The sequence below is a fragment of the Halichoeres trimaculatus genome, unplaced genomic scaffold, assembly GCF_033239565.1.
Source record: "Halichoeres trimaculatus isolate MK-OKI-2021-1 unplaced genomic scaffold, fHalTri1.1 fHalTri1_scaffold_22, whole genome shotgun sequence".
NCBI lineage: Eukaryota > Metazoa > Chordata > Actinopteri > Labriformes > Labridae > Halichoeres > Halichoeres trimaculatus.
In genome coordinates this window covers 16,839,155-16,854,620 of record NW_027437200.1, presented here as the reverse complement: position 1 = coordinate 16,854,620, position 15,466 = coordinate 16,839,155, and the positions used below count along the sequence as shown (strand labels likewise).

Below are 15,466 nucleotides of genomic sequence, written 5' to 3'. Positions count from 1 at the left end.
ACTTCCCTGAAATTTACCAGAAGTTTTCCACCCTAGTGCAACCCTAACGGCAACATCCTTTAAATGTTAAAAGACACAAAACTGACTGTTAGTACCTTAAATACTGATTTTCTAGTTCAGAATCTCCTCTATGGTTCAAAAGAGCCACTAAACTGATACAACAATGAGATTTTAGGAGACAATACAGTTTGGTTACAGGCAGTTATTGGAATGCAAAAAGTTACATTTGCAAGTACGGCCCTGTTCTGGGAGATCCCTGCTCTTCCACATGCATTTGTGGATTGCCAATGCCTGAAGTAGGGAGAGCACACCTTTCCCATGAAAAACTGAGGCAGAAAGAGCAGCAGCTAAGACGCTCAGTGACAATATATAATGACACTGATAAAATCAGACACAGGACCAAAGGAGGAGCTGGGGTGGGCAGGCGTAAACAAAAACGCCCATTTTGCCATTTGAAAATTGGACACATAGATATAATCAGCTGAGCTGTGAGATGACAGGGGCTGGTGTTAAACAACACCATGGTCATATTTCTAAACGTCATAGACAAATTTAAATTTGAGATTTTTGGGTCTAATCTGAGGACAAACTGGAAACTTCTTGAAGAAAACAGACATACTTTCTAACTTTGTCCCTTCATTTTTGTGGAACTACGACATGGAGTTATGTGTCATAGTTTATAAACATTAAAATCAAATATCCAACAGAAGACATCGTATTCTTTAACATCCCCCTGGAAATTGTCTAACAGCAGCCAAAAATAAACAAGTTGTGTAGACTGGATCTGAGAGACGCATCATATTTAGTGTCATCTGAGAGCGACTGAGCGATGAAGAGTAGTAAGGATCGATTCCACCAAGCTGTCCAAAGGCATCATTTTACCCCGACTGTTCCTTGTGTTGTGACTCACGGAGAGGGCGTACTGAAGCCAGGTTACCTAATGCATAACCTGAGATCCATCCGCCCCCTTCCTCCGGGCCTCGGGTGCAGCTCTGTGCTTTGGGACGTGGGGGCTGTGAATTTAAAAAGGTGGAACACAGCCCAGGTACGGGCTCTGAGTGACATTCTGAGTACCTGCGGGGTACCGTGGGGGATTTCTTCACCGTGCTGAGATCACATATTTTTCTGAACATCACAAACACAACTGAAGGTGACCAGGATGTTGCTTTGTACGAAGGTCAGGTGCTGTTATGCAACAATATGTGCTACAATGGAAAATTGAAAGCTTTCAGAGAGATGGTGGAGGTCGTGAGGTGTCCACAAAGACCCTCTTTTCTCAGCGTTCTGCAATCTTCCTGCAACAACACGACACTCATTGTGTTTTTTTATTTACACTCAGCACACCCCGAAGATCCAGTTTCATTTAACAATCCCAGTTTTCTATTAGAAGACTATTTTTGTCACCATGAAGAACATGAGTCTTTCATAAGATTGTTGCTCTTTTCTCCCAATGTATTTTCCACTGCTCTGCAGTGGCTTGTTCAAACTTTGGAAAGTCAGACAATAATTAAAATGGTTTCCACTTTTACCAAAAGTTATACATAACATCTTCCCCCAAACCCAGAAGAATCTTGTTTTTAATGATAATAATAATTATAAAAGTAGATTTTATTTGATGGTGCCTTTCTTAACACTTAAAAATGCTATCAGGAGGATCTGTTTCAACCGGGTTGCCTCGCCACCTTGTGGCCCAGAGTCTCTGCACACTGTCGTAAATTACTTTAAGCGAGGGGTGTGTGTGTTTGGGAATTAAATAGAGATCAGATCAAAACAAATTTTCTTTGTTCAAGACAACTTTTCACTGGATAAAACATGCTGAGGCAAGGTTGTCTACATTGTTGATACATTTTTGTGTTTTTGTAGTTAGCTAGGTGTGCGAGCCATTTGTTAGCTTTAGCGGAGACAGCCTGCACAAACATAATCCTGGTTTTTAATCAATAAGTGTTTTTTTTAATAATTTCAGAGTCACTATTGGTTTGAGGAAAAATGTTTTTGATGCTCAAGTTTGACTTTTTGTGTTTTTCTGTAGTTATCCTACACTGATGACAGGTCAAAAGCATTGTTAGCCACGCATTGATACCCTGCTTTTTCGCGTATTTCACCAAAAAGGTGGTTGTAATTTGAAAACTGAACGTCATGTTTTCATATAAGGGCTGCTGAAGTCATTTTCAATCATTTGTTTTATTGACATTTTCCTGTTTTCATCCAGTTACACAGTAAAACTGGTTGTGTATGTAAATAAATGTAGCTAAATTGATCAGGTAGTATGTAACTAATTGGAATCAGCAGCAAGTTATTACAAGCAGTTTCTGAAATTAAATCTGTCAGTTAAATTTCTAACAAGAGCTCTCACTCAGAGAACATGATCTGCTTCATTTAAATATGCCAGGAGGCTGAAGTTTTAATTTCCTCTGCGCTTGCCACAAAAACATGGCCTTGTCATTGACCGACTTTTTTTCCTCTCACATCTGACACAGTACGTCTGGGACACTTTGAAAGTGATGGTTAAAGTTTTCAACTCATAAATTCTTGAAATTCAAGTTGTCTGGAGCACAACATTAGCATGTTAGCATGCTTATGCTAGCACAAAGATATTATCTCTAGCATATGAGTGTTTAAAGTAACTGTTGCTCACTGCCTTGATGTAAATTATTGGTATATTTTGAATGATTTTTAACCTTAAATTTATTCCTCACTGGGTCATATTGAATACATGTAGCGCCCCCTATCTGTTCAGGATTCCTCAATCCATCATTGTATGACTCTGACTTTCCATCAGTTGTAATTTTTTGTTCTTTGTTTAAACTCAGACTTGGGAATTTAATTCTCCTGGTGCTTTCTGTTTTATTTTTGGAGACTAAATGAAGTTAGCCGGCAGTGTTCTGTAATCTCTGACATCGCGCAGCATTTCAGTTAATGTCCTCAAACCGCTGCAGGTACTTGAGGTATTTTGGAGGACGGCCGCTCGAGCTGATTGCTCAGCACACATGAAAGCTTCCTCTTAGAGCAATCAGTCGTAAAGCTCTGTTCAAAGCTTTGCTCTGGTACTTCTGTTAGGTAATCCACCATCACTGAGTCTCATATTGGAGGTGACACCCCATCCGCCCTATAAATAGCTCTGCACCCCTCCATGCAGGAACCCAGCTGGGGCTCCTTTCCCCGGCTTTTTGATCACTCGTTTGTAGGGGGGACTGACATCACCCACTGCTGCTTTGTCCCTCTGATTTTCTGACAGAAACACACATGAAAGGAAACGCACACACTCTCAAAGCTGGAGTAGCTTCATTAGAGTGTGAATACATGAAGACCTTCATCATGTGCTGTGATTATGGTGCGTTTAAGAGCCAGTCACTTCACATTTCGATAGCCTCAGGGCTTCCCTGAACTGAATTTAATACTGACTCACCTTCTCACTACAAACACTTCAACACCCCAAGCACAATGGGTCTGCGAGAAGTGACAGCTCTGATACTCCGAACTTCTCAATAAGAAATACAGTTAATTGCAGGGGAGGGGGATTCAGGCTCAAGCGTGTACGCAGAGTGGGAGTATGGAGCGTATAAAACTCTGCAGGCTGTGTCTGACCTCAGTGAGTCACTGTCTACAGCGGCTTCTCCAGAATATGACATGACTCAGAAACAAACATTTCTGAAGTGCACTCCTGCCGCTGTGAACAGTGTGTTGCTTCAATTTAAATTAGTTGCCATATAAATTCTCACCGTCAAAGCATGATTTAATCTAACAGTAATTTGTTTTATTTTGAAGGGCTAATTTGTTTCTTACTGTGCAATTAGTTTCTGTTTATGTAGACTTTCCATTTCCTGAGCAGGTGCTTATAAAATGTGAACAAAGTTTCCACCAAAAACAGAAAAACTTTGACAGTACAATTTTTTTGATTTAAGAAGAAAAATTCTACTTAAAGCTCCTGTATTGAGTTTTTAACTGTTTATAAAACAGGCTTAAAATAACGCTGATGACACTTTATCACATCGGAAAGTACTCACCAAAATCTAGGAGAGGAGAATTTTTTTTTATTAGTTATCTTTGACAACATAAACCCCTGACGAGGGGTAGGTGTCAGACTATGTTATTAGCTGTACACGATGCAATTGGTTTGACTATGACTAGACAGCAGGATTGGATTTTTTTGTAAAGAAAAACAAAGAAAACACATTTAAAAAAAATAATCTGCAAAATCTACTTCGTCTTTAGGGGGCGCCAAAATCCATGCCAGACCGAAAATACTTACAGGAGCTTTAATTTTATGAAAAATTAACTTAGGCTGAGGGGACAAGTTATTATCAGTATCTGCTTTTGAAAACTTTGGGAGGATGTTTATTAAAAGCTTAGCATCACACTTGATCTTGATTTACATTAACATTTGTTATCATTAGCATTGTCATAGAATACAAATAATAGTGAGTTAAGATATTTATTTGACTGACTTTGAAATATCTTTGTATTTTTTTTTGCTAATATAAATCCAAAACCCTTTGAAGAAAAACATAACTCCTTAAAGTTTTAAATTTAATCTTGCTATTAGCTTAAATGCTAATCACAATTGGAAATTGAGAATAACATCTGCTAGCATCTTGTTCTAATCGTTTACATGCTCTGTTCTTAAGTTTGTGCTATTTGTCCCTTTTGGCACACCATAGTTGATCCTGTTTCAAATGGATGGACACTGACTGCTGTCCAGCAACATTGTGGAACACTGTGGTCTTCAGGATGTCTTTTCACATTTCATTGCATCCATTTGATTTCTAAATCAAGAGACTTTTAAGCTTTTGGAGCTAATTTGTATTCCTCCAAAATGAGAAACTTTTGGTTTATTTATTTATTTTTGAATAGGAGATTAAGAAATAGTCTTGTTTGGTCGTTGACTGATTTGTTGCTTAATTTACATACCAAATAACTTGAAGCTAAGTCATAAATATTAGGAGCTTGTTTTGTTGACATAGGCACTAATCAACGCTAAGTGTTATTTGTAAACTCTGTTGCTTCAGGTTACGATTCTTTTCTCCCTCCTGTCTTTTTTTTACATGCCAAACATAAATTATAACAGTGAATCTACGGCAGCCACAGTGCCCATAAATAATTCATTTCAGGAAAAGGGATCTATTCGCCCTCGTGCCAGTCTCCTGCGCTCGTGTGCACCTGCTTCCATTCGGTCACGGCAAAACCATCTCCAATTATCCGGGAGCACATCCCTGAGTTTACCTCCAGACCCACATTGATTCGTGAGTGAGGCGTGATCAATGTGGACGACACGTGAAAACCGCATGTGAATATCTCCCGCGTGAAGAAGAAGGGGGGGTTTGTTTTTATTTAAGTTTGTGCTTTTGTATGAAGGAATCAAATATTTGCATCTCTCAGAAATGTGACTTCGGACGTTGTGCGACGAGGACAAGTTGTTCCCTTCTTCACGTCACATGTCAAAATGTTTGTTCACTTCAGTGGGTGCGCTGCTGCTGCCTGCTCTGGTCCTCCTCAGTCCCCTCAAGAACTGCTCCTGCGTGGATGTGTCGCGCCTTTGAAGAGGAGGTAGCGGATGATGGACATACCTCACACTCATTTACTACTTTTTTTGAAAGAGTTTCTCCTTCAGTGAGCGGATTTTAAGTGGATTTAAAACAGAAGCTTTGCTGGGAGGGATGTTGGGGGCAGCGGTTTGCTTCAGCACTCTGGACAGCGCTCGTGAAGTTTGAGAGGAGGCTGCGCGCGAGGATTTAATTGAGATGAATTTTTGGCGCTTCTTCAAGGGGGAAAATGGTTGATTTTGAGAGTTTGTTCTCAATAAAATACGCATGTAACCTAAGGGTGGACTTCTTGGAGTGAGACATGGACTTTGCTGAAATCATCTTCGCCCTGTTCATCGTCGTGGTCGCCGTCGTCTCGCTGTTGTCAAACTTGTTGGTGCTGTTATGTTTCGTCCACAGCACCGAGATCCGCCGGCAGGTCCCCGGTGTCTTCACCATGAACTTATCCTTCTGCAACATCCTCATCGCTGTCCTGAACATGCCAGCCACTCTGGTGGGGATTGTCCGGAACCAGCAGCCCTTTGGGGATTGCGTGTGCCACACAGTGAGCTTTCTGGAGACTTTCCTGACCGCGAACACCATGTTGAGCATGGCAGCTCTCAGCATAGACCGCTGGATAGCGGTGGTGTTCCCGCTCAGTTACTCCACCAAAATGCGCTACAAGGACGCGGTGATCATGGTGTGCTACTCCTGGCTGCACTCCTTCACCTTCTCCCTCACGGCGCTGCTCTTCTCCTGGGTGGACTACAGCCACGTGTACGCGTCCTGCACCCTGCAGCCGCGCGAGGAGGAGGGCAGCGACAGGATTAAGTTTACAGTGTTCACGGTGGTTTTCCACGCCACGAGCTTCATGCTTTCCCTCCTCACGCTTTGTTTCACGTACCTGAAGGTGCTGAAAGTGGCCAGGTTTCACTGCAAGAGGATAGACATCATCACCATGCAGACTCTTTTCCTGCTGGTGGACATTCACCCAAGGTACAGATCAATAACGCCTCATAAACATCTTTTTGTTGTTGTTGTTGCTGTTGTTGCATTGCCCTTTAAATGTGCAATTCATACAAATGTCTTCTTGCCCTTTTCAGTGTGAAACAAAGATGTTTAGCAGAGCAAAAGAGGAGAAAGCAAAGAGCTACAAAGAAGATCACCATCTTCATCGGCTCCTTTATCATCTGCTTTGCTCCTTATGTTGTTACAAGGTGAGTCTGGTGTCTGCAAACCCACCTGTGATGATACAAATCCAGCAAAGCAGTGCCCACACATAATCTTCTCACTCAATCTTGATCGGATTCAGGACAAATGAAAACAAGGAGAAGAAGCTCATTCCAGCTTGTTATTATAATATTTGTGAACCATGGGATAGCTGCCTCATTAGTCGCCTGTGTCACCCTGTAAACAGGAGGCTTACCATGCTGCTGCCACAGAACCCCCCCAAAAGTACCACACAAAGGACAGCAGATGATAAATAATGGCCCGCCGAGAATAGAAAAGCAGCTTCAGGGACCTTGTTGTCAGCCAGATGTGCTGCTGATGATCCATCAGGTTGACATGTATTACTGAACACACTCACACACACACACACAAGAGGAAAAAAGAAGGAGAACACCTTAACAAGGAGAAGTGTCACACAGAATTGGAGTAGCCTCCTGGCCGCGGTTACACACAGGAAGTAACCTGAGTTCAAGTTGGAACCCAAAATCCAATTAAAATAGTTGCTGCTCGTGTATCTGTCCTGCTTTAAACCAGCTTTATTTACAGGTTTTACACAGTTATCTCTGTGTGTGGGGTGTACAAACATCGTATACAGTCATATATAAAACACTACAAAGTTTGAATACCAGTTTGTTTTTCCAATTAAAAAAAAACTACTACACATAAGAATGTATGCCATTTTTTTCTTTGTCTGACATTAATTCCTCTATAAAATACTTTAATATACACATTTCTGTTTGAAATAAGTGAAAATATTTAAGTCAACAAAATCTGACATAAAGTCTTGGACGCCCCTGTCACAGATAAAATAGGAGTATGATTTGTTGGTGGACCTGGGTGCGGCAGAATGTGAAGTGGAGTCCTCTGGGATTCCTTCATGGAGTTGAAAGAGGACACAACAACTCTCCTGACACAATTTTTACTCCTTTTTCTAAACGTGAAAACCTGGTTTCACCATTAATAAGTGTGAAGAAGGTGGACAAAGCTCCCTGGTTTCCACAGAAGGGCGACTCTGTGGGTTGAAAAACAGAAGCTGATGATAAAACATACGAAAGTTTTCAGCTGATTGAACCATTTGATAAAACATTTATAACGTGATTTTAGTCAACAATGCTTGTTTTAACACTTCCTTTTTGCATACTACCTTTTTAATTTAAATTATTTACCCATTAGGAGAAAAATGTAAAACAAAGCATTTAACGCTTGAAGTCAGTGGTTGCCAAAGTTGGCGCCCCAAAATGCCAAATCCGAAACGGAAAACAATTAACAACTTCATATTCCATCCATTGTTGTAGGAAAAAAAAATGGAGGTCCCTTTTGCAAAAAAAAAATAATCATGTTTTCCTTTTTCTCTGATGCCACAAGACCGTAGGGGTGACTAAGCCAGAATGACACTAGCTGCGTTTCCATTACACCTAGAATTGTGCAAAACATAAAAATTGCAATAAAAAAATGCAAAATGCCACATTTTTGAAAACCTCTCAAATTTCGATAAAAAGTTTTTACGCCCTCATGAAGTGGTTATTCAAAAGTTTCGATATTGATGTTTCTGGCTAAAGTGCAATGGAAACACCTTTTTTGCAAAAATGTCACGTTGTCATAACAACGCACCTCCCTCACCTCCTTGTACGTGTCCACTGCCTTACAAACAGACTCTGGAAGGACAGCTGTGCGGGTCAGAGAGCAGCGGGAGGGATATGATGATCTTCATTCAGTGCTTTGTTTGTGCCTGTTTTGAATTAGCATAATCATGACCAACAGTTTGACCAGTGAATAAAAACACTAATGTTTAAGAATCGGCATCATCATGAGTGCAGCGTCCAACAGACTTTATGTTTTACTTTACTAAAGTTGTGCGCATTTCTGGTCATAATGGAAACACCGGCAAGGCGAAATTGTTCTTTATCGAAACTTCAGAAATGTTGCTTTTATTTTGCGAAAAAGTGGAAAAATCAGCTAAATTCACTAAATAATGCCTTTTTGCTTATTTCGGGTATCACATGTCGAAAAGTTTTAAGATACCTCACTTTAGGACATGGTTACCTGTCATGTAGACACAGGTGTTGATCTCTGGAGTCAAAAAGTTGGGCGAACGCTCCAGTTCAAGGAACTGCAGTTCCTCGGGTGTCCACTAGAGGCTGGCCCCAAAAGCTGGAGAATCCTCATTAGATCTCATGTTAAAAAACACGCTTTCACAGGAAAGTTTCACATCTTTAAGATTTGGTCTGAGTGGTTTGTTTTTTCTGTTAGCTGATTTTTTTTCTTGATAGCCCTTGTTTCTATGCATAATTAGGAGCATGGTTGAGTCATTTAACTTTTATTTATCAAACCAGTCAGTGTCACGGAGACTGTCAACATCTTATAGTCTGTGTTAAGAAATTAAGCTGAAGAGATAAATCAAATAAAACATTACTGTGATACAATCCTCTGCCGTTTCAGAAAAAGTGCTCTTCCTCCAGACGGTAGTTTTCATAGAGTTTCTTATTTGTTCAAGGTTTTTTGATTTAGTCTTACCTAATCCTCCAGCCATTTTGCATATTTAAGAACAAAAGAGCCGCCCTCGACTGAGAAATAGTCTGTTAAGTCGTTTTTCTTCTCCCATTTCTCCAGGCTGGCCGAGCTTCTCCCCTTCGTGGACATCAACCGCCGCTGGGGAATCATCAGTAAGTGCCTGACCTACAGCAAGGCTGCGTCTGACCCTTTTGCCTACTCCCTCCTACGTCAGCAGTACAAGAAAGTCCTGGTTACTGTCGTCAACAGGCTGCTCCGCCGTGACCTATACCCCTCGTCTGGCCACAACAGCTCTTTAGACACGGAGAACGACTACTGTCTCCAGAGGATCAGCTAATGGCTAACGCACAGACACGACAGATCCTCACAACGGGCCAAAAATAAACGTTGGAAGGAGCTGGGTGGAGGAGCAGAATGAGGAAAATGAGAGGGAGGAGAGGAGATTGTTAGGGAAGGAGTAAGAGCAGACAGAGGATAGATTCGTGGGTGGGGGTTGAAGAGAAAGCTAAAATAAGAGAACAGTGGGTGGAGACGAGTGAAAAGACAGTAAGGAGGGGGAGGATGAATGGGTTAAATATTCAGGGGAGACGTAGAAGGAGTAAAGCGTGGAAGACATTTACCTCAGACGGTATCGGCAAACAAGTGATCTGTGTTCCATCAACACACAAAACCGCACGAATCTGGCGAATCAATTCCGTCGAATGAGTCACGGGTTCAGATTAATGTCAAACTGAAAGCCCACACTGCTGGAGACAGACTTAAAAGAGTGGCCTTTTGTGCTGTTCAGGCCACTTTGTAATGACTTTTAAAAAAAATCCTCCTGTTGTGACCTTTCTACTGCCACAAAATACAGCGACAAAGCCAGAAGCTGATGTTCGGGCTGTGATCTGAAAACGCTCGTACCTTCAGTTAACGGACGTGCTCTTAGGTGTGGAGACTGACCGGCTTTACATTGATGCCATGTTCTGTTTTGACAATGTTAGACTACTTTGCAGTGTCATGTCAGTCACTGGATATTGATGCACTTTGTCTGATTCTCTCAGAGTGACTGTAGTTACAGGAGCCAACAGGGAGTAACACTTGATATTGAACTTAAGGTCAGGGGATATTCTGTGTATCTGTTAACATTTGTCAAGAAATGAGCAAAATCAATCATGTGACTCCTTGTTTCATCATTGTGTTCAACATTCAGATCTCAGTCCAACCACTGGTGTGAATCCAGACAGAAAAGCAACATGAAACCAGCCTGTGTCCTGAATCGAACCAGGAATGTTGTGTTCGCACTTCTAAAGTACGCGGCAAGAAGATGCTAATAAGATGTAAATCCTATAAACAGGTTATGGATTCATAGTCCAATTATTTGGAAAAGCCCCATTTAATTTTTACAATCCATATTTTTCGGCACTCAAAGGAAATGGAGCACATTTCATTGGACTATTTTCAGTGGTGGATTAACACACAGCTGATAAATTAAAACCTATTTGTGACTCTTATTAAAACTGAAAACATCAGCCTGCTTTAACCTTTCATTAGAAAAAAAAAAAAAAAAAACTGTTTTATTATTTATTATTTATTACGGGAGAAAAACAGGAGTATGAAACACATGGACGTGGACGAGTGTTTGCTGGTGGTAGCAGTTTGAGACACTAAAACAAATTTTAGTCTACGAGCAGTTAAGTGTGACTCTAGGAAGACAACGTGCCGTCATATATGTCCGTTAGCTTACGAACATCTTAGATACAGAAGTCGAAAGTCATCGAGCTATTTGTTTTCTCAGGCTTTTTTGCCTTTTTCCAGAGAGAACAGGAGTTTGAATAGAGCAGGAAACAGCGTGAGGGTGACATGCAGGTTGGACACCAAACCAAGGTTGACTGCTGACCTCATGGGTTGCACTAATCTGAACTCATAGCCATACCGGCACCAAGGCCCCATTTACAGAACGTTTCATTCGAAAACGCTAAAACGCAGTGAAAAAAAATCAGTGTTTACACAGAAACGCTGAGGGACTGAAAATGCTGTAGTAGGCATGCCAGGCCTGTAGTTGGCACTATAACTGTCTGGATTTCCACCCAAGTAGAGTTGAGCTGATCATCTAGTGTATTGGCGAATGCTAAGTGCAGAAGTGGAGCAACAGATTCACATTTTATTAAAAGACAGTCAGCACAACAAGGTAGTCCATGACCATTGAAACAACGGTACTGTTGAACTGTTGCATGCGCTTGCGCAAAGCAGAGCGTGACGTCAGCGTTTCCACAAAAAAACACTGTCTTACTGTTTACACAGCAACAGTGTCAGCAGGGTTTCAGAAATATCCACTCTGGAGGCCGTTTTCAAAACTTTGCGTTTAGGTCGGCTAAAATGCCATTTCCATTTAAGTGCAAGGCCGAAACGCAACCACACTTTTGCGTTTCGACCTCAAACCGTTGTCGTGTAAACGGCCTCAAGGTTATGAGTTTTGCGTAGTTAGTCAAAACTAGTGCCGCAGCTAGCATGATCGACAAGTGGCTACCATAGACTGTAAAAAAAATGGACGTCCGCTTGCTCGGCTTGAAGTGAGGTGTCCACAAAAACTGCTCCCTCTGGTGGCTGGCTGCAGTATAGGTTAAAAAATCCGCCTTTCCTGCCATTCCAGATGGTTTGTGGTCAAACTTTTAAAAAACTAATACTCCCTGTAGAAATGTTTCTCATGTTCGATCGTTGTGGTGATTTAAAGATATCATTTGGCTGCCTTGTATTCAAGTCCTCTTTTTTCTGAAAAGTTTCATTTCTGTTAGTTATACAAGGTTAAAAACGAGGCTTTACGTAATGTTTAACAATGATTGACAGCTGCTGTTCTCGTGTATTTTTTTCGGGGATTGTAAAATATGTCAGGAGGTAGAGTCAGGAAGTGATTAGACTCTCAAAAGAAAAAAAAAAATTACTATTTTTGTCAGCCAGCTCCACTCAGATTCTCCCAGAATCCCTCACAGTCTCTACTGCTCAGACTCTGGCTGCAGCTGCTACCAATGGCTGCGCCTGTGACGGGGAAATTTTGGTTTCAAAACTGTACAACGGTAAATGGTGGAGCCACGCTGTCCACTCTGTATACAGTCTATGGTGGCTAAATTGTAGCTGTAAGACAGCACAGTGTTAATATTGTTTATGAAAAATTAGTTGATAAATGTTAATTAACATGGTTCTTCCAAAGATGAAGACAAAACAATGGGAAGCTAAAGATTGGCAGACCTTGGTGTTTGAGGCCCGCACCTCCAACTGTCATAAGCAGTTGGGAGATCCTAATGGGATGATTTCTTTTTTCTTTTTTTTTTCCTTTACAGACAGATTCAGGGATTTCTACAAAATCTGAATATGTAGCAGTTTGAACACCTGCACACATTTGCAATTAACATCCAGCATTGTTACTTTATATCCATGTTTTAAACATGGGAACGCCGAATACCCCCTCTTTAACTTCCTCATTTCATTTTGTAAAATCCAGCCCCCTTAGATAAAAATCAGCATACTCCTAAGTCCAGATGGAGAAAAACCCAGTTAGGTTTTAACAGTTAAAGGGGTCAATCATAATTGGTTTTGGTCTTTTCATGGGATTTGTTGTCTTCACAGAGTATCACCTGACCTCTGCTTCAGATTGTGACTTTGTAACTGAATGTACTAGAGATAGCCCACTTTTGTACAACTGTGCTTTGTTCTGCCAGTTGACTGAAAAAATGTTTCTATGTTTCTATTTAAATGATGTTCTGATATATTTTGCACTGTACAGGAACAACTTTTGTCTAGACAAACAGGGAGCAATGTGATGTAGCATAACGACAGCTTTCAAAGTGCTTTAAAGACACTGTTTTGTGTTTGTGCCAGATCTGAATACGTGTTTTTTTCCAGCTGTACCAGAATAGCTGCTTTATTATTAAAAATCTGTTTTTATTTGGATGTGATTTACACACATTTATCATTCCTCCTGTGAGCCACTCGCTGTTTTTGGCAGTGTGATTAGCTTTTAGTGGAATCTGTGCAATAAAAGCTGTCAATTATAAAGCTTTTCAAAATATTAATGTTTTTTAAAGCAATGTCATTGGAGCAAGGAAATAGCTTTAGGTTTCATCTGTCAGAATGTAAATTGAATTCAAGCAGCCCAGTTAAAAGTTCCAAACAATAAATAGCAGCAACTTTATTCAAATCACAGATTGAGATTATGGAAATATGAGAGGCAGAATTGAATGTTTAGTTAATGGATCCATGAACAAAAAATGAAAGGGGAAAATCTCTTTTGGCTGACTCGCCCCTCCACCAGCTACAAACCTTTTCCTGCATCACATTGTTTTGCTCTGTCTGACTTTTGGCCTCAATTATAATCACAGATGAAGCACTGTATTAAAATGACTCTGGTGTCACATGAACAATCTTTTACTGCTGAGTGTAATTAAACACAGGAGTCAAAGGTCGCTTTGTGAATAATGATCCTGATCCATCCTGTTTCAGTAACGTCTCAGGCTTAATTTGAAGCATGGAGACAAACCAGCGTCATTATTAGAAGAAGAAATCTGATTTATTTTAGTTAATCTACAGATGTCACCTCTGAATTCAGTCAATACTTTCTATAAGCTGTTAAAGTTTGAAGATACATTACCACTGTAACTAATTAACCCCAATATACATAATAATATAAACAAAATTATGAAAGCAGAAATTTAAACTACTCAAATAGAAAATATATGCATAAAAATGTGTCATGACAACTCCAAAGCCAGCAGTGTGAACATCATACTCTTTTCAAACTCTATTTATGTCTGTTTTACAATATATTCCTCTGAAAAACAAATTAAGTCAATACACAAAATCAAAAGTTTAATCTCAAAATAGGTTGAAACCCATCACTTCACTTTAATAAAAATAAAAACACACTAATAAGCTAATGAACTAGCATTGCTAATGGATGGAAGTAGATGACTTGCGCCATCTACTTTAAATCTTGAAATTAGGATTCCACTAATGTTGTTAGCAAGCACAAGTGTCAGTAAAGTATCTGATGTCAAGCTAGTGAAAGTTTGCTGGTTCAGTTTAGTATGCTAGTTTGCTAATGATTGGCTAATGGATTGAGGTGAATGACTTGCAAAAATCAAAGTCCTGAATTACATAAAAAAAATTCCATTATGTGTAAAAAAAAAAAAAAAAAAAGTCCACAGTCTTGTTAGCATTCTGGTGAGGCTGCTAACTTTAGTGCCAGAAATGTGCTAAATGAAAGCTTATGCTAGCTACTTAAAACTTTCAAATTAGTGTGCCAAACATTGCTAACATTAGCAGGTATGAGTGTCCATGAAGTGTTTCATGTCAAGCTAGAGACTCTATGCTGTGCTAGTTTGCTAATGTTTGTTAATAGATTGAGGCGGATGACAGTTATGCAAGGATTCTTGTGAGGCTGCTGATGTTAGCATCATAGATGTGCTAAATAAATACACACGTTAGCTACTGAAAATTTTGAAATCAGCATACTAAAAACTGTTGGCAAGCTTAAGTCTTTGTAAGACTTTATGTTTTGACTTTGTTTTGCTACAATGCAAAAACTACCAGCAAAAACAGGATGGATATGTCAGTTGTTTTCAGTTGTTTTGTCAAAAATTGAAGTAATTGTTTTTACCAGAAGTCAGCAATGATTTTTGGATTTATAATTTAAATCTTACAAAAGTTATGGTTTTGTGTCTTATTGATGAGTTTCTGCCAAGCATTTATTCTGTTCTACTTTGATTCTGGTCTTAGCCCCTCATAGAAAACTAACCCCTGCTAATATTTAGCTCAATGCTAACTATTTGTTTACTCTAGGGTTCCAGCACTGTGGCAGATGTAATCTACTAGAAATAGCTGGAAATAGCTTCCCCGTAAGCCCAGGATGATACTATAAGAGTGGTGAATGGCTAGGTTTACTCAGAAACCAGCATTTTACTCATTGTTAAGGAAGTAAATTAATTCTGCTTTGGAACATTTTCACTTGTTGCACCCCACACATTTATCTTCCTGCCATGTGACTGGGGCCAGGCCACCAAAATGAACTATACTTTCAGTTTGCGTCCTAATGCAGCACACACAGCCAGTTCAAACCAACTCAGTGTATGGTATGATAAAGCTCCCACTCTGCTGGTGTTAGTCCATCACAATAATCTGTGGGTGGTAAACAAACTCACTGAGTCACTCTTGCACACAGATGAGTGGCCTTT

At 40.1% G+C, this 15,466-nt stretch overlaps 1 protein-coding gene across 1 annotated transcript; it reads left to right on the top strand.

The window, feature by feature from the left end:
- The first annotated feature begins 5,116 nt into the window (after positions 1-5,116).
- Positions 5,117-14,360, top strand: LOC141811015 (G-protein coupled receptor 26-like). Its single transcript, XM_074698860.1, has 3 exons — positions 5,117-6,515; positions 6,623-6,736; positions 9,360-14,360. Exons 1-3 carry the CDS (start codon positions 5,842-5,844, stop codon positions 9,595-9,597), a joined length of 1,026 nt encoding a protein of 341 aa, XP_074554961.1. The 5' UTR covers positions 5,117-5,841; the 3' UTR covers positions 9,598-14,360.
- The last annotated feature ends 1,106 nt before the right edge of the window (positions 14,361-15,466 follow it).